We start from the raw sequence: 19,257 nt of genomic DNA on the forward strand, positions 1-19,257 counted from the left end.
TGAGAATTGTCTATTCATGTCCTTAGCCCACATTTTATGGGATTTTTTTTTTTTTCTTGTTTGAGTTCCTTCTAGATTCTGAATATTAGTGCTTTGTTGGATGTATAGATTGTGAAGATTTTCTCTCACTCTGTGGGTTGTCTGTTTACTCTGCTGACTATTCCTTTTTCCATGCAAAATCTCTTTAGTTTAATTAAGTCCCATCTATTTATCTTTGTTTTTGTTGCATTTGCTTTTGGCTTCTTGGTCATAAAATCTTTGCCTAAACGAATGTCTAGAAGGATTTTTCTGATGTTATCTTCTAGAATTTTTATAGTTTCAGGTCTTAGATTTAAGTCCTTGCTCCATCTTGAACTGGTTTTTCTATAAAGTGACATATAAAGATCCAGTTTCATTTTTCTACATGTGGCTTGCCAATTATCCCAGAACCATTGGTTGAATAGAGTATCCTTTCCCCACTTTATGGTTTTGTTTGCTTTGTCAAAGATCAGTTGACTGTAAGTATTTGGGTTTATTTCTGGGTTCTCTATTCCGTTCCATGGTTCTATGTGCCTATTTTTATACCCAGGACCATGCTGTTTTGGTGACTATGGCCTTATAGTATATTTTGAAATCAGGTAATGTGATGTCTCCAGATTTGTTCTTTTTGGATAGTCTTGCTTTGGCTATGAGGACTCTTTTTTTGGTTCCATATAAATTTTAGGATTATTTTTTCTAGTTCTGTGAAGAATGATGGTGGTATTTTAATGGGAATTGCACTGATTTTGTATATTGCTTTTGGCAATATAGTCATTTTTACAATATTTATTCTACCCATCCATGAGCATAGGATGCGTTTCCATATGTTTGTGTCATCTATGATTTCTTTCAGCAGTGTTTTGTATATGATCAGAGGATGAGTCCAGGGACCCACTAGACACACTTTAAGTTGGACCTGAGCTAAAACTCCATGAATCACCTGACCTCCCTAAGCCCCTACTTTAACTGGAGTACCACATTGATGTTTTGGGTCCTCTGGAATCAACATCAACTCACAGCCAGTGTCCAGTAGTCCCTTAAATGTCTCATAATTTCCCTTTCCCCAATGCATAGCTACCCTAGTAAAAGGCCGGAGGTCTCCTTGGGGAAGGATGGGATAAAGATTCACTGCATAAATTGTTGGTAATGTAGTGGGGTCCTTCCTCAAGGGGACCTGGCCTCCCCTTTATTCAAGGGGTTCTGGGTCTGTAAACTGGCTCAAGTCTGGAAAATGATTGAGGGGCCATGATTCTGTTTTTATAATTCAAATTAGTCTTTTGTCCATTTGACCTAGAAGTTTTCTGCTTGCATAAATTAGGCTTCCTATCAATTTCATTTCTGGGAACACTGTGATTAATTAGCCAACGCCAGAGCTCTACATGAGTCAGACTACGCTAATTGCCACTTTGCCTCTGCTGTCCATTACAGTAGGGATGTCCACCTTGCCTTTGATGGATGGGTGCTGCCACTTGGCTCCTGCCACCTCAGGATCCAATTATTCCCATTGTATTTAAATTTTGTAGTTGAATGACTGCAGTTCCCACTGTTAGATCTGACATACGGAGAAGAACAATTACAGGGTCCTTCAGAGAGGCAGGTGTTGCCCTCACAAATGTATTTTGTAAGGCATTGGTCAAGGGTACATCTTCTGGATGCTTCCAGCTTGGAAGAGTAGGTCTAAAGTGACTAATCCACTCCACCATCCAAGTCTCCCTAAGTCTTTGGATCCCTTCCTCTACATTAAACCAGGGGAGATCAGGCATTTCTAGCTCGCTCATGGTGGGCCATCTATTAATCCATATTTCAGTTAACCAAGCAAATAAATTATTATAACATTTTCTAACTCCCCAAGCTGCAACATTAAATGAAGGATCCCTACTTAATGGGCCCAAATCCATAAATTCAGACTGATTCAACTCTATGTTCCTTCCACCATTATCCCACACCCTTAATATCCATTCCCATGTCTGTTCTCCAGATTTCTGTTTATATAAATTAAAAACTCAAGCAGTTATTATCTAGTGTAGTGAACCTCCTGATGTGTCACACTCTCAACCTCACCTCTAGGGGCCCACCAGGACTTTAGTCTAGTTATAAGTCTAGAAGCAAACAGGAGTGTTGGGGGTGGCTCCTGAGGAGAATCAACATTGTCTTGCTTGGCAACCACCTCAGGGGAGGCCATCACTGTTGTCTCAGGCAGTGCAGAATTTATCCCCTCAGACAAAGGTGGAAAGGCTGATAGCAGCATGGGTTAGGGAAGGAATGCTGCCACTACTGGGTGGGTGGGAAGCTGTTTCTTCTGGCAAAAAAAGTTCACCAGAGTTTACAAACTCAGTGTCCCCAGCTTCACCAGGGTCCTCCCACACGTTCCCATTCCAAATTGCAGGGTCTTATTCTTTTCCAATTTATCAGGGGAAACAGCCCCCAATATTTCAACATAGGTTCTTTCTATTTTCCCTAAGTGTCAGATGGTCTGAGAAATAAAGAGAAAGAGTACAAAGAGAGAAATTTTACAGCTGGGCCTCCGGGGGTGTCATCACATATTGGTAGGACCATGATGGCAACCTCAAGCCATAAAACCAGCAAGTTTTTATTAGGAATTTTAAAAGGGGAGAGGGTGTATGAACAGGGAGTAGGTCACAAGGATCATGTGCTTCAAGGGGCGATAAAGGTCACAGGGCGAAGGCAAAATTAGAATTACTGATGAGGTTCTATGTCCCACTGTGCACACATTGTCTTGATAAACATCTTAACAGGAAACAGGGTTCGAGAGCAGACAACCGGTCTGACTAGAATTTACCAGGCTGGAATTTCTCAATCCTAGTAAGCCTGAGGGTACTGCAGGAGACCAGGACACATTTCAGTCCTTATCTCAACCACATAAGACAGACACTCCCAGAGTGGCTGTCTATAGAACTACCCCCATGAATGCATTCATTCCCCAGGGTTGTTCCTTGCTGGGAAAAGAATTGAGTGACATTTCTCCTACTTGCACATCTGTCTATAGGCTTTCTGCAAGAAGAAAAATATGGCTCTATTCTACCTGACCCTGCAGGCAGTCAGACCTTATAGTTATCTTCCCTGGTTCCCTGAAAATCACTGATATTCTGTTCTTTTTCAGGATGCACTGATTTCATATTGTTCAAACACACGTTTTGCAATCCATTTGTACAATAGTGATCCTGAGGTGATATACATTCTCAGCTTATGAAGATAACAGGATTAAGACATTAAAGTAAAGACAGGCATAAGAAATTATAAGAGTGTTAATTGGGGAAGTGATAAATGTTCATGAAATCTTACAATTTATGTTCAGAGATTGCAGTAAAAACAGGCGTAAGAAATTATAAAAGTATTAATTTTGGGGACTGATAAATGTCCGTGAAATCTTCACAATTTATGTTCTGCCTCAGCTCCAGCCGGTCCCTCTGTTCAGGGTCCCTGACTTCCTGCAACACAATCAATGCCCTCACTTTAACAGTAGACACTTGGTGAGGCTGGGCATGCATCTTTCATTGCAGGTCAGCCACTCACATGACAAGAGCTTATGTCTGTTTTTCCACAATTTCAGCTCTTTCTCTACAGGAGATTAGACTCTCACTCAGGGCAATCTTGGCAGATTTGAGGCTCAATATCTGCTTCTGAAGCTGGGAGATAGAATTCCTGAGTTCATCATTTTCTTTCATCACTTTATCCACTGAACTTAGGAGCAACCAACCAGCTTCATTATGTTCCTTCGTTCTCCATGTATGGTCAAAGGTATTATGTATAGGGTCACTAAACTCCTTGCCTCTCATGAGCAATGAATCAGGAGTGTCAAATGCATTTATCTTGTATACCTCTTTAAACAGTTCACATCAAGGACTATCAGTGGTCTCCATACTATTAGAAGTAAAGTCCTTAGTATTTTGGGATCTAATCATATTAAGGAGCCAACTCCATAAACCCCAAAACCAACAAAACAACTCCATCCTTAATATACTATTCCTCTAGAACCACTTCTGGTACCAAAATATGTATTAGTCAGGGTTCTCTGGAGAAACAGAACTAATGGGATATATATACTTAATAAACTCATATATATAAGTATATATATGAGGTGCAAGGAGAGCCAGTTTGAGTTTCAAAACTGAAGAACCTGGATTCTGATGTTCAAGGGCAGGAAGCATCCAGCACAGAAGAAAGATGTAGACTGGGAAGCTAGGCCAGTCTCTCTTTTCATATTTTTCTGCCTGCTTATATTCTAGCCATGCTGGCAGATGATTAGATGGTGCCCACCCAGATTAAGGGTGGGTCTGCCTTTCCCAGCCCACCGACTCAAATGTTAATCTCTTTTGGCAACACCCTCACAGACACACCCAAGGTCAATATTTTGTATCCTTCGATTCAATCAATTGACACTCAGTATTAACCATCACAGTGTCTGACATTTCTGTCTCCTTTTTTTCTACAGAATAAGAATTGAAGATTTCTGTACCTGCTCCTGAGCAGAACTACGCATTGCCTTTGTACCTGCTGGTCCCTTTCTTTTTCCGTAATAGGCTCTTCCTCATTCTTCTGGCCTCACCTCCTCTCAGATTCATCCTTCTCTGACAACCACCCCACTCCCAGGCCCTGTTACCACCCTTTTCCAGCTGCCCTCGTCTCTCCCTGTTGCTGTGATAAAGGTACCTTTTCCTCTGCCCAGTGTTTCCTCCTCACTAAGACTTGACAGGTACTTTCTTTCATGGTCCCTAGGAATTTCTGCTTTTCTGTGAGGATTTTTGCTCTTCTCACCAGCCGTGACTCTAAAAGATTGGTGAGATTATCATGGATTATGACCCCATCAGTTCATTCCTTGAAACAGTGCTCACCTGCCAAGTCGTCTCTGGAGGTCTTTCTGGGGACAGCTTGGACCACCCTCCTCTCCAGCCAGCAGCTCCAGAATTCCTATAGCCTTGGAAGAAAGCACGGTAACTCAAGAAAACAACTTCACAATCCCTGCACTCTTGGAAAGACAGCACAGCTAATCATTGACAGTGGATAACTTTGGAGTCTTTCAAAGAGTAACAGCAGTCCTCCTAGCCAAGTTTATGGACATTACAAAATTAGCGCATTTGAGGCCAACTGGACTTGCACTTTCAACCCAAGGGGCATGAAGCAGATTTATGCCCAGGACTGACAGAAAATTATTGCTTCAACCAAAGAGAGAGAAATGGAGCTCACATGGGCTTGATGAACGCTCTTTTAATTCTTTGCTTTGCTTGGTTCCAGCATACCACTTTTGTCTGGTTTTCCTCTTGCTTTTTCCTTCTCTTTGGCTGATTCCTCCTCATCTTTATCCACACTCACTCTGTACATTACCTCATCAAATGTCATAGCTTGGATACCATGTGGCTTGCCAATGGCCCACACATGTGTGTATCCAGCCTGGTTTTCTCTCCTGTATCCTCACCTGCCTGACTTCTCCACCTGGATATCGAACAGGCATCTCAAACATACTTTGTCCAAAGCTAAGAGGTTGATCATATCCTTCCCTGTCCTCTCCCATTCCAGGTATGGTTTTATCCATCTCAGCAAATGACACCCCTATTCCTCCAGCTCTTACAACATCAAATCTTAGAGACTTTCCTGACTCTTTTCTTTCACACAAGGATGTGAAAAAGCCATCGGGTCCACCTGCAGGCTACACTCAGAGTCTGACATGTTCTCTTCCCTGTTTCAACCCAACACTGTCCAAGTAAGTCCAAAACTCAACAGGGAAAAAAAGTCTTTATATCTCTTTATATTTATTTTATTTGGAAATAGGGTCTCACTCTATTTGCCCAGGCTGGAGTGCAGTAGTGTGATCACAGCTTATTGCAACCTCAATCTATCATGCTCAAGCAACCATCCCACCTCAGCCTCCTGAGCAGCTGGGATTACAGGCACATGCCATTATGCCCAGATAATTTTTTAATGTTTTGTAGAGACAGGGTCTCACTATGTTCTCCAGGCTGGTCTTGAACTCCTGAACTTAAGTGATCCTTCCATCATGGCCTCCCAGAGATTACAAGCATGAGCCACCATGCCTGGCCAACATTGACTTAAAGCTGGTCTCAGCCCATGCTCCAGCTCTCTCAGGCTGGAGTTGCAAATTGGTGATCCTACAGTTCTGTGTCTTGGGGGTGGCCCCACTTCCATGGCTTCATGAGGATTTCCCTAGTGGGAATTCTTTGTAGAGGATCTTACCACAAAGCATCTATGGCTCCTACATTCTGGGTGCCTGCAGAATTAATACCATTCTGTCTTTCTTGGTCTCTGGGCCTGTGTTGGGAGGAGCAGCCTCAAAGGTTTCTGAAATGCCTTTGGAACCTTCTTCCTAATTATCCTATTAGCACCAGGCCCCCTTTTAGTCATGCTTTAGCAAAGAGTTATTCTGACACATCCTTGGATTCCTCTCCTGAAAATTGTGTTGTCTTCTCTCCCACTATGTCCAGGATGAGAATTTTCCAAATTTAATGCTGTTCTTCCCCTTTAATTATAAACACAGTCTTTAGGTCATTCCTTTGCTGTCACGATTTAGTATAAGCTATTAAAAGTAACCACGCCACTTCTTGAACACTTTACTGCTTAGATATCTCTTGCACCTGACACCGTAGGTCATCACTCTTGGTTCAGCCTTCCACAAAGCCTTAGGGCATGGACACAGTGCACCCGAGTTCTTTGCTACAGAGTAACATGGGTCAATTTTGCCCCAGCTCCCAACACGTTTCTCATTTCTATCTGAGACTTTTCAGCATGGCCTGTACTGTCCATATTTCTATCAGCATTGTAAAAAATTTAAATCTAGGACCTTCTAAATTTATCTTGCAAAAGGGAAAACCTAAGCCCTGAAAGCTGACTGAGGTAACACAACTTCCCCCGACTCTGGTGCATGACCCTTGCTTTCTGACCTTTGTGTCGAGATGTTATACATTAACTAGACTCTTCTTTATTCAAATCTGAACTAAACAACATGAAGATAGAGACCCTTGTGGACTGTCTCCTTTTCATAGAATGTTAAACTATGCCCTTAGAGTGTCATCAAAAGTAGCCAATGAAATCTTATATCTATATGTTAGCCTTTTTTTTAAGGAAAATGTAATTCTGTTCATCAACTTCATTTTGCCGGTATAAGCAATCCTCATTTTCCCCTACACCAGGAGAACTGCTCACCATTCTTTGGAATAGCTGTGCTCCCTGCATGGCTGCACTCATACTTTGTGCTTCAGTGAGCTCTTTTAACTAGATGCTGAGTCTTTTGACTATTTTAGGTTGACAGCATTTTGGTCACAACCGTTTAACCACTCTCTAAGAAGTTTCAAACTTTCTCTCAATTCTTTGTCTTCTTCTGAGCCCTCCAAACCCTTCTAACCTCTTTCCATTGCCCAGTTCCAAAGCTTCTTTCACATTTTCAGGTATCTTTATAGCAACCCTACTCCCTGGCAACAATTTCCTGTTGTAGTCCATTTTTTGTTGCTATAAAGAAATATCTGAGGCTGGGTAATTTATTTCAGATATGTTTATTAGGCCCATGATTCTGATAGCTGGAAATTTCAAGATTGGGCATCTGCAGCTGGCAAGGGTCTCAGGATGCTTCTATTCATGGTAGAAGGTGAAAGGGAGCTGGCGTGGGCATAGATGACATGGTGAGAGAGGAAGCAAGAGAGATAGTGGGGAGATGCCAGGCTCTTTTCAACAACCAGCTCTTGTGGGGAATAATAGGATCAGGACTCACTCACTCCTGAGGGAGGGCATTAATCTATTCATGAGGGATTCTCCTTCATGACTCAAACACCTGTTAGGCTCCATCTCAAATTTCAATATGAGGTTTATTGGGAGCAAACACCCAAACTGGAGCACCTCAGAACACCTTTCTCCTCGGAAATATCTGTCCTTATCAATTAGTCAACAAATATTGACTGAGTGCTACTCTAGTCACAGAGATGAGCATGACAGATTCATTCCTGTTCAGAAGTGAGACAGATAATAACGTGTAAAATAATTAAGTTCATCTTATATACCATAAAGGATAAATCAGAGGTCAGATCATGTCACACCCCTCCTCAGAACCCACCAGTGAATCTCAATTTCATGCAAAATTAACTTCAGAGTTTTTACCTCATTATTCAAGGTCCGGTATGATTTTCACAAGCTCTCTTCATCTCTGGCTTTATGTCCTGTTCCTTTACCCCCTTATTCACTGCACATCAACTACATTGTCTTTCTTCCTGTTTCTTGAAGGCACACTCTGCCTTAGGGTATCTGCACTTGCTGTTTTCTCTTCTCAGACTGATTTTTCATAGATATCTACATGGATAACTCTCTCTCCTACTTTATTTCCTTGCTAAATATTTTTGTCAACTTCTCAATGAAGCTTACCTTGATCACCTTCTCTAATTGGCAACCCACCTCCAAGTTAGTTCTTCCTACTCCTCATTACTAGGCACTATTTTCCCTAATACTCACTATCTGCTAACATATCTACTTACTATTTTTGCCTCTCTCTCCTTCCATTAGAATCTAAGCTTCATGAGGGCAGATATGTTTCCCCATTTTGTTCAATGATTTAGCTCAAGGACTTTTAACAGTAGCTAGCACACAGTAAGTACTCAGTAAATAGCTGAGAGAACGAATAAGGGCTGTAAAGAAAAGAAAACATGTTGTTATAATAATGTGTGTGCCTGTGTGAAGTACGTAGCTGTGTATGTGAGACAGCCTAAGTGCACGTATGTATGTTTTCATGTGTGTGCATGTGACTGTGTGGGATGTATGTATAGCTGTTATGTGTATGCAGTTCTGTGTGTAAAGACATGTGTGTCATAGGCTCAAAATAAAGGGATGGAGGAAGATCTACCAAGCAAATGGAAAACAAAAAAAGCAGGGGTTCCACTCCTAGTCTCTGATAAAACAGACTTTAAACCATCAAAGATCAAAAGAGACAAAGAAGGCCATTACATAATGGTAAAGGGATCAATTCATCAGGAAGAGCTAACTATCCTAAATATATATGCACCCAATACAGGAGCACCCAGATTCATAAAGCAAGTCCTTAGAGACTTACAAAGAAACTTAGACTCCCACACAATAATAATGGGAGACTTTACCACCCCATTGTCAATATTAGACAGATCAACGAGACAGAAAGTTAACAAGGATATCCAGGAATTGAACTCAACTCTGCACCAAGCAGACCTAATAGACATCTACAGAACTCTCCACCCCAAATCAACAGAATATACATTCTTCTCAGCACCACATCGCACTTATTCCAAAATTGACCACATAGTTGGAAGTAAAGCACTCCTCAGCAAATGTAAAAGAACAGAAATTATAACAAACTGTCTCTCAGACCACAGTGCAACCAAACTAGAACTCAGGACTAAGAAAATCAAAACTGCTCAACTACATGGAAACTGAACAACCTGCTCCTGAATGATTACTGGGAACATAATGAAATAATGGCAGAAATAAAGATGTTCTTTGAAACCAATGAGAACAAAGACACAACATACCAGAATCTCTGGGACACATTTAAAGCAGTGTGTAGAGGGAAATTTATAGCACTAAATGCCCACAAGAGAAAGCAGGAAAGATCTAAAATTGGCACCCTAACATTAAAATTAAAAGAACTAGAGAAGCAAGAGCAAACACATTCAAAGCTAGCAGAAGGCAAGAAATAACTAAGATCAGAGCAGAACTGAAGGAGATAGAGACACAAAAAAGCCTCCAAAAAATCAATGAATCCAGGAGCTGGTTTTTGGAAAAGATCAACAAAATTGATAGATCGCTAGCAAGACAAATAAAGAAGAAAAGAGAGAAGAATCAAATAGACACAATAAAAAATGATAAAGGGGATATCACCACCGACCCCACAGAAATACAAACTACCATCAGAGAATACTATAAACACCTCTACGCAAATAAACTAGAAAACCTAGAAGAAATGGATAATTTCCTGGACACTTACACTCTCCCAAGACTAAACCAGGAAGAATTTGAATCCCTGAATAGACCAATAGCAGGCTCTGAAGTTGAGGCAATAATTAATAGCCTACCAACCAAAAAAAGTCCAGGACCAGATGGATTCACAGCTGAATTCTACCAGAGGTACAAGGAGGAGCTGGTACCATTCCTTCTGAAACTATTCCACTCAATAGAAAAAGAGGGAATCCTCCTTAACTCATTTTATGAGGCCAACATCATCCTGATACCAAAGCCTGGCAGAGACACAACAAAAAAAGATAACTTTAGACCAATATCCCTGATGAGCATCGAAGCAAAAATCCTCAATAAAATACTGGCAAACTGAATCCAGCAGCACATCAAAAAGCTTATCCACCATGATCAAGTGGGCTTCATCCCTGGGATGCAAGGCTGGTTCAACATATGCAAACCAATAAACATAATCCAGCATAAAAACAGAACCAAAGACAAAAACCACATGATTATCTCAATAGATGCAGAAAAGGCCTTTGACAAAATTCAACAGCCCTTCTTGCTATAAACTCTCAATAAATTTGGTATTGATGGAATGTAGCTCAAAATAATAAGAGCTATTTATGACAAACCCACAGCCAATATCGTACTGAATGGGCAAAAATTGGAAGCACTCCCTTTGAAAACCGGCACAAGACAGGGACGCCCTCTCTCACCACTCCTACTCAACATAGTGTTGGAAGTTCTGGCTAGGGCAATCAGGCAAGAGAAAGAAATAAAGGGTATTCAGTTAGGAAAAGAAGAAGTCAAATTGTCCCTTTTTGCAGATGACATGATTGTATATTTAGAAAACCCCATCCTCTCAGCCCAAAATCTCCTTAAGCTGATAAGCAACTTCAGCAAAGTCTCAGGATATAAAATCAATGTGCAAAAATCACAAGCATTCTCATACACCAGTAACAGACAAACAGAGAGCCAAATCATGGATGAACTCCCATTCACAATAGCTTCAAAGAGAATAAAATACCTAGGAATCCAACTTACAAGAGATGTAAAGGACCTCTTCAAGGAGAACTACAAACCACTGCTCAGTGAAATAAAAGAGGACACAAACAAATGGAAGAACATACCATGCTCATGGATAGAAAGAATCAATATTGTGAAAATGGCCATACTGCCCAAGGTAATTTACAGATTCAATGCCATCCCCATTAAGCTGCCAATGACTTTCTTCACAGAATTGGAAAAAACTGCTTTAAAGTTCACATGGAACCAAAAAAGACCCCGCATTGCCAAGACAATCCTAAGCCAAAAGAACAAAGCTGGAGGCATCAAGCTACCTGACTTCAAACTATACTACAAGGCTACAGTAACCAAAACAGCATGGTACTGGTACCAAAACAGAGATATATCATCACTCGCCATCAGAGAAATCCAAATCAAAACCACAATGAGATACCATCTCACACCAGTTAGAATGGCAATCATTAAAAAATTAGGAAACAACAGGTGCTGGATGTGAAGAAATAAGAACACTTTTACACTGTTGGTGGGACTATAAACTAGTTCAACCATTGTGGAAAACAGTGTGGCAATTCCTCAAGGATCTAGAAATAGAAATACCATTTGACCTAGCCATCCCATTACTGGGTATATACCCAAAGGATTATAAATCATGCTGCTATAAAGACACATGCACACGTATATTTATTGCAGCACTATTCACAATAGCAAAGACTTGGAATCAACCCAAATGTCCATCAGTGACACACTGGATTAAGAAAATGTGGCACATATACACCATGGAATACGATGCAGCTATAAAAAAGGATGAGTTTGTGTCCTTTGTAGGGACATGGATGCAGCTGGAAACCATCATTCTCAGCAAACTATTGCAAGGACAGAAAACCAAACACTGCATGTTCTCACTCATAGTCGGGATTTGAACAATGAGATCACTTGGACACAGGAAGGGGAACGTCACATACCGGGGCCTATTGTGGGGAGGGGGGAGTGGGGAGGGATAGCATTAGGAGATATACCTAATGTAAATGATGAGTTAATGGGTGCAGCACACCAACATGGCACATGTATACATATGTAACAAACCTGCACATTGTGCACATGTACCCTAGAACTTAAAGTATAAAAAAAAGACATATGTGTAAGATTGTGCATGTTTGTGTGCATGTGTGCCTACACGTTTGTCAGTACATGGATGTATGTGAGACTGTGTATGTGTATGTGTGTGCAAGTGTGTGTAGAGCTGCATGAGCAGGTGTACAGGTGTTTATGCATACTTACATGCATGCATGTGTGTTGGTAGATGTGGATGTGTGTGAATGTATGTGTGCGAATGTGTATGTAATTATGTGTGTGTGGATGTATGTGAATGTATGTGTGCAAATTTGTAATTATGTATGTGACTGTAGTGTATATGTAGCTCTGCAGTTAAGTGTACGTCTATATATCTGTTTATGAGTTTGGCATGTGCATAAGACTGACTGTAAGTGTAAGTGTGTGTATTCATGTGTGTGAGTGGTGGGGGGCTAGAAGTGTGACTAGATATTTGTGTGTGCTTGCATGTGTGAGTGTCTATGTGTGGCGGTGGAATTGCAGATGTATGTGTGGCTGTATCTATATTTGTGTGTGTGTGCATGTGTCTGAGTGTGTGTAAGTCCTAAATAGCACTCACAGTATTTACAATGGTCTGAAAACCCCTCTCTGGGTGGTCCTTTGCACCTGGCCACTGGGGACACTGCCAAGTCATGATGCTGGACTTTGCTGAGTGTCTTTTCCTTTCGGTTTTACAAATTTTGACCTTTAGACACATTTCAGGATAGCATATTCTACTGGGAAATCTGTGAGGTGGAAAATCAAAATTTTCCTGATGACTGTTTAAAAAGAATAACGGCTAGCTCATGTCTTCAGTGTTTTATAGATGTGCTCACATGTAATCGTAACAAGAACTCTACAGGAGAGGTATCCAGCGCCTCATTTTATAGATAAGGAAATTGAGGCTCAGAGAGGACGGGCGACTTGGCTAAGCTCCCACAGTTGGTAAGTGCTACAACAGGACTCAAATCTAACGTCAAAGTCCAGTGTCCTTCTCATATGGAACACCATGTTTCTGCAAAGAGGCATTTTAAAAGAAAATGATTTGAAATAGTCACTGTTGGAGGCTGTGCGCAATCAACTGACCATCTCTGTGTTCCTAGAATCTGGCCCACAGTGGGGATTCAATGTTTGGGGAAGATAGAAACAGTGCTGGAGTTTCTGGGGAAACGTTGGGAGCAGAACTCTGTGATGGGGGGCTCAGAATTTCCAAGGGCAGGGGGTTTTGAGTCAGGAATCAGAACCACCGCTGGAAAAACAGATTTTCTTTATCACGCTCTACCTCTGATCATCTCAGGAAGTTTTTGGTGGCCTGGGTGGATGGACCCAAGGTTTCGGAAGCAGCCTGAAGCAAGAGACGATGCCTGAGAATTGCCATCAGGAGACCCATTTTAAATCTTAGCTGTACTACTTACCAAATGAGCACACATACTGACCTGCTGTGCCTCAGTTTCCTCCTGTACAAAATGGAGATAAAAATAGCATCTATCTGGTAGGATCGTGGTAAAGCCTGAGTGAGACAATTCTGGAGGCTTCTCACTTGTCCTGATGCCAGAGGGGTATAATGCTGCATCCCTAAGCCTCTAAGACATGGAGAACAATGCAAAGTGCTAGATTTCTGCAAAGCCTTATGTTTGATCTAAGAAACCTGTTCAAAAGTATCCATGTGCTTCAGGAGATAACTCTGCCTCCGCTTCTCACTTTCAGAGTTGGGGACTGCATCTGACAAGTGGCTGTGGTTTCGAGTCTCTGGAGTCCCATTTTTTTTTCTCTTCCGTGGAGTTTGTTTGCTGCAGTTTGAGGAGCTAAGGCATATGAGAAATACCAGGTACATAATTAGTGCTTTGGAAAGAAACTGCTATTTCCATGATTATCGGGAGCTTTCATGAGGCAACTCACCCAGAGACCCCTTGCATGAAGGTAGGAAACTCATCGGTCGTCTGGGGTGCGGGATCTTACTGTCCCCTCCGGAAAATGGGATTGTAGACTGAGTAATAGTAACTAGGAATAACATTTGTTGGTTGGGCGCGGGTGACTCACACCTGTAATCCCAGCACTTTGGGAGGCCAAGGTGGGTGAATCACCTGAGGTCAGGAGTTTGAGACCAGTCTGGCCAACGTGGTGAACCCCTATCTCTACTAAAAATACAAAAATTAACTGGGCGTGGTGGTGCACGCTGGTAGTCCCAGCTACTCGGGAGGCTGAGGTAGGGGTGATTTACCACATTGCACAATAGGAGACTGGGCTCTTTCTAGCTAAGGATTATTTATCAAAACCAAGATAAATACTGAAACAAGAAAAATAAAATTAAATTAATAGCTAACATACAAGCATCACTACCCAATAAAAGCTGACACCCCCCCAAATTCTGATGGACATAGTGGGATTGGAAGGAGTATGAACTTTGAGAGAAAATCTTTCTAAAAATGATGGCAGAATGATAGAAAGGAGTGCACAGCAATGGAAAGGCTTGGGAATGTAGGTCTAGTCTAACACTCCAGCCCCCAATATAGAGATGTGGAGAAAGAGGCCTACAGAGGGAAAGTCACCTGCCTGTGTACCAGATAGAACTGTTAGGTTTCTATTAGGAATTTTTCAGTATTCAAGAAAAGTAACAGACACATTCATTTGGAGAGAAAAAAAGAGGTGAACAGTCTTCAGGTGTAATTCTTGCTTGATGCCTCTTCAGCTCCCTATTCCCCTCAATTAGTATCTTATTTTTCATTCATTCATTCATTCAATGACTATTTACTGATACCTACTAGGCAGCAAGTCCTGACATTGGCACTGGGATGACAGACAAGACTATGATCTAGCCAATGATTTAGAAGAGTCCACAATCTACTAGGAAAGACAGGCAAAACAAACCTAAAATAATAAGCAATAGCAATGAGCTATGATGCCCATGAAAGAGAATGTTAAATGGGACTTCCTCTGTTTTCTCAGAATCTTGGCTGAAGCTCCAAGTGAAGACCATGGAAACACAACCACAGTTTAATGAGAGGGTGTCACATGACATGCTCAGAAGTAATCCCAACCTGACTTTGGAGCTTCACTCACCTCCAGCCTGTATATGACAAAAGGCTACTGATAAAGCCAGCAGGTGGGTTTGATGGAAGGGAATTGTAACCGCCCAGTGGGTTCACCTTGCCCACTGCCTAGACAGAGCTGATTTATGAAGTTTCATTCTGTTACCTAGGCTGGAGTGCAGTGGTGTGATCTCAGCTCACTGCAACCTCTGCCTCCCGGGTTCAAGCAATTCTCTTGCCTCAGCCTCCCGAGAAGCTGAAATTACAGGCGCACTCCACCACACCCAGCTAATTTTTGTATTTTTAGTAGAGACGAGGTTTCACCATGTTGGCCAGGCAGGTCTCGAACTCCTTCCCTCAGGTGATCCACCTGTCTCGGCCTCCCAAAGAGCTGGGATTATAGACGTGAGCCACTGCACCCAGTTCAGGGACTTTTTTTTTTTGAGATGGAGTCTCGCTCTGTCGCCCAGGCTGGAGTGCAGTGGCGCGATCTGGGCTCACTACAAGCTCCGCCTCCCGGTTTCACGCCATTCTCCTGCCCCAGCCTCCCCAGTAGCTGGGACTACAGGTGCCCACCACCACGCCCGGCTAATTTTTTTGTATTTTTAGTAGAGACGGGGTTTCACCGTGTTAGCCAGGATGGTCTCGATCTCCTGACCTTGTGATCTGCCTGCCTCGGCCTCCCAAAGTGCTGGGATTACAGGCGTGAGCCACCGCGCCCGGCCCAGGGACTTTCTTATAGAATCCTTCCTGATACCCTCAGCCCCCTGAGTCTTGATCAGTCCCCCCAGTCTATGTCTTAAATGTATTCTTTTCTTCATGGCATTACAATTGTACATTTATTTGCATTATTCTGTGATAAATAATAATGACCTTCTTACTAGACTCAACTCCACAAGGGTTTGGGCTGAAATGTGTTTCCCCAAATTCTTATGTTGAAGGCCTAACCCCAGATACCCCAGTTTCTCCCAGTACCCCAGATTGTGACTGTCTTTGGAGACAAGGTTTTTAAAGAGGTGATTAAGTCAAAGTCAGGTCATGAGGGTGGGCCCTAATCCAATCTGACATAACAGGTGTCCTTAGAAGCAGAGGGGATTGGGTCCCAGACACACATACGCAGAAGAAAGATCACGTGAAGACAAAGGCAGAAGTCGGCGATCTACACACCAAGGAAACGTTCTCAGAATGAAACCAAGCCTGCCAACCTCTGATCCTAGACTTCCAGCCACCAGAACAGTGAGGACTTCAATTTCTGTTGTTTAAATGGCCCAGTCTGTTGTACTTTGTTATGGCAGACCCAGAAAACTCACATAGATAGGGACTAGGCTGGCTTTAGTGTATCACTGCAGTCTCAGAGCTCGGTATTGAGTAGGTGCTCCCTGAATTTTCCCTGGAGGATGTGGCGGTGCCAGGGGTGGGGTCGGCAGCACTGGGATTGCTTCAGTTTCCATCTGCTGCTTTTCCTCCAGGGTTGCTCCCAGAACCACCCTTTCCTGTTTGCAGGCCTGAGCCGTGGCTTCAGGTCCTTATGCCCCTCCTGGATAAGACTTTGTGATGGTTAATGTTAGGTGTCAACTTGACTGGGTTAAGAGTTCCCAGATAGCTATGAACATTACTTCTGGGTGTCTCTGGGAGGTGTTTCCAGGTGATACTAGAGATAGAGTCATAGACTAAGAAGATCTGCCCTCATCCACATGGGCAGGCATCATCCAATCCATTAGGGCATGAAGAGGAGAAAAAGGAGAAAGGACGAATTTGCTCCTTCATTTTGGGCTAGAACACCTGCGTTTTCTCGTCCTCAGACGGTGAAGCTCCTGGTTCTCGATCCTTTGCACTCGACAGGGAGTTATACCATTGGCTCTCCTGGTTCTCAGGCCTTTGGACTCAGATGGAATGGGCCTTCCTGGGGTCTCCAGCATGCAGATGGCAGATGGCGGAACTTCCCAGCCTCCAAAATCGAGTGAGCCAATTCCCACCATAAGTCCCCTCTCCTATGTCTGTATATATACTATTGCTTCTCTTCCTTTGCAGAATGCTGACTAATACAGACATAATACAGCAGCCTTTGGGAATGATGTGTGAGTATGTGGAGGAAGAACTAGACCTGAAGCAGCATGTGCTTTCTTTAACATAACTTTTTTGTTAAAATAGTTGCATGTGCTTAGTACAAAAACTTGGGAAATACAGAAATGTAGTGGAAAAAGGAAGAAGAAAAACTACCATCCATTATTTTCTCTCCCTCCCTCCTCAATCTCCAGGAAAATGACAATTAACTAGTTTCCCCTTTATTTTTCAGAGTTGGGATTCTCCAGTATGCAAATATTTTTATTCTGATTTTTAAAATTAATATAGCTTACACTTTTCCCAAGACATACTAAACTGCTCTTAAATATTTCAATGGCCACATTATATGTTATTGAGTTAATGTACTACAATTTTGTTAATCATTTCCTTGTTGTTTGGATGTTAGTTTTGTTTGTTTGTTTGTTTTAGTTTTAAACAATGCTGCGTGATCATCTTAGTGCACCACACATTTTCTGCATTTTGAGTTTTTTCTTTTGTGGTGACTTAGGAAGGTAGAATTTCTGAGCTAAAGGATATTGCCAATTTTTTTTTTTTTTTTTTTTTTGAGACGGAGTCTCGCTCTGTCGCCCAGGCTGGAGTGCAGTGGCCGGATCTTAGCTCACTGCAAGCTCCGCCTCCCGGGTTCACGCCATTCTCCTGCCTCAGCCTCCTGAGTAGCTGGGACTACAGGCGCTCGCCACCTTGCCCGGCTAGTTTTTTTTTTTTTTTTTGTATTTTTTAGTAGAGACGGGGTTTCACCATGTTAGCCCGGATGGTCTCGATTTCCTGACCTCGTGATCCGCCCGTCTCAGCCTCCCAAAGTGCTGGGATTACAGACTTGAGCCACCGCGCCCGGCGGATATTGCCAATTTTATGGTCCTGCATACTTTTACCAAATGGTTGCATACAAAGGATGGAGCCTTTACATTCCCACTGGCAGAGAATGAGTACCCACAAGTGCCCCGCGGCTCCGGTAACCTGTCCTACAGAGGGAAATCTGAAGCTCTTAGTGAGACCAGTGGGCAGATGCTGAGCCTCCCCCGAGACAGAGGGAGAAGTCAAACCACCAAGCATTTGCTAGGCTGCGCAGCATCTATGTGGTCGGGGCCAATGATATTCTTTTGCTCTTTCCAGCATTGCGCAGTGATCCTGGGGATGCCGTTTGGAAGCTGCACGCCTTTGACATCTTTAGGGTTGAAGAGATGATGCTCCCCATGGGGGCTGACCAGTGATCCATTAGTTTCTCGTGGAGCCTTCGGAGGTCTACGGGGCCTTCCTGGGGTTGCACCTCATTTCCGCCACTCCTGACTTCGCAATTTACTCCTTTGGATCTTTCCAGAAACCGTCTTTGGCAGTTCTGAAACAAAGGCCACCTAGTGACCAAACACAAAACAAAACAAAACAAAAAACACTTGGAAATCATCATTCCTCAAAAAGACTTTTGTTTTGAAAGAGCCATTACTGTCTGCCTGTCCTTGATTCAGGGTTTCCCCCTACACTGCCAGGAGCAAAACAGCTGGAGCCTGGAGCACAGGATCTTTTTGACAGCATTTGAGTACCACCTCTTGTATCTGATTTATGGTAGGGATCAGGCTGTTCTTAGGGCAAGAACAAAATGTGCTCTGGGGAGAACCCAAGTGAAGAAATACAGAAAAAAACTGAAGCAGCAGCCAGGGTTACAAGTTTCTCCATATCCCCAGAGCCTGTCACAGGGCCTGGCCCTGAGTTGGGGCCCAGGCAGAGCGTGTCCATCTGATTCCCAGATCACTGTACCCTGGAAACCCTGATGTTTACCTTCCTGGGGTATTTGTATGGTGCAGTCACCCTTTTCACATGCTCCTGGAGTTCCCGCGTTAGTGCCTCTGGGTCATGAGAGGAGTAGTCCGGAGTAAGGACTATAAATGCCTTTACCACCTGCAGCAAAACAAATACCCAGAAAAGATCAGACCTTGTATAACAACTCTTTTCTCCTTAAGTGACCCTTGAATAAGTGCCTACATTTACCTTTGCACCATGAAAGTTCTACTAGTTTTTTGGGCACAGCCAGTGACACAAACAACGTCAATTTTTCTTTTGCTGGCCTTTCCAGGTG

The 19,257-nt window shown here is 42.7% G+C and overlaps 2 protein-coding genes across 2 annotated transcripts in view; both read right to left on the reverse strand.

Annotated features, from left to right (window-relative positions):
* LOC112614781 (acyl-coenzyme A synthetase ACSM2B, mitochondrial) overlaps positions 1-5,092 on the reverse strand; it is a 35,255-nt gene extending 30,163 nt beyond the window's left edge. The window contains exon 1 of the mRNA XM_025371501.1: positions 4,872-5,092. The gene's annotated coding sequence lies outside the window, so the exon portion shown is untranslated. The remainder of the gene's footprint in view (positions 1-4,871) is intronic.
* A 12,941-nt stretch (positions 5,093-18,033) lies between these two features.
* The window catches only part of ACSM5 (acyl-CoA synthetase medium chain family member 5), a 31,089-nt gene continuing 29,865 nt past the window's right edge, over positions 18,034-19,257 (reverse strand). The window contains exons 13-14 of the mRNA XM_025370743.1: positions 18,960-19,079; positions 18,034-18,538 (exon numbers count right to left, since the gene is read on the reverse strand). Of these exons, the coding sequence (XP_025226528.1) occupies positions 18,455-18,538; positions 18,960-19,079 (204 nt within the window). The 3' untranslated portion in view covers positions 18,034-18,454. The remainder of the gene's footprint in view (positions 18,539-18,959; positions 19,080-19,257) is intronic.

Source organism: Theropithecus gelada, chromosome 20, assembly GCF_003255815.1.
Source record: "Theropithecus gelada isolate Dixy chromosome 20, Tgel_1.0, whole genome shotgun sequence".
Classification (NCBI taxonomy): Eukaryota; Metazoa; Chordata; class Mammalia; order Primates; family Cercopithecidae; genus Theropithecus; species Theropithecus gelada.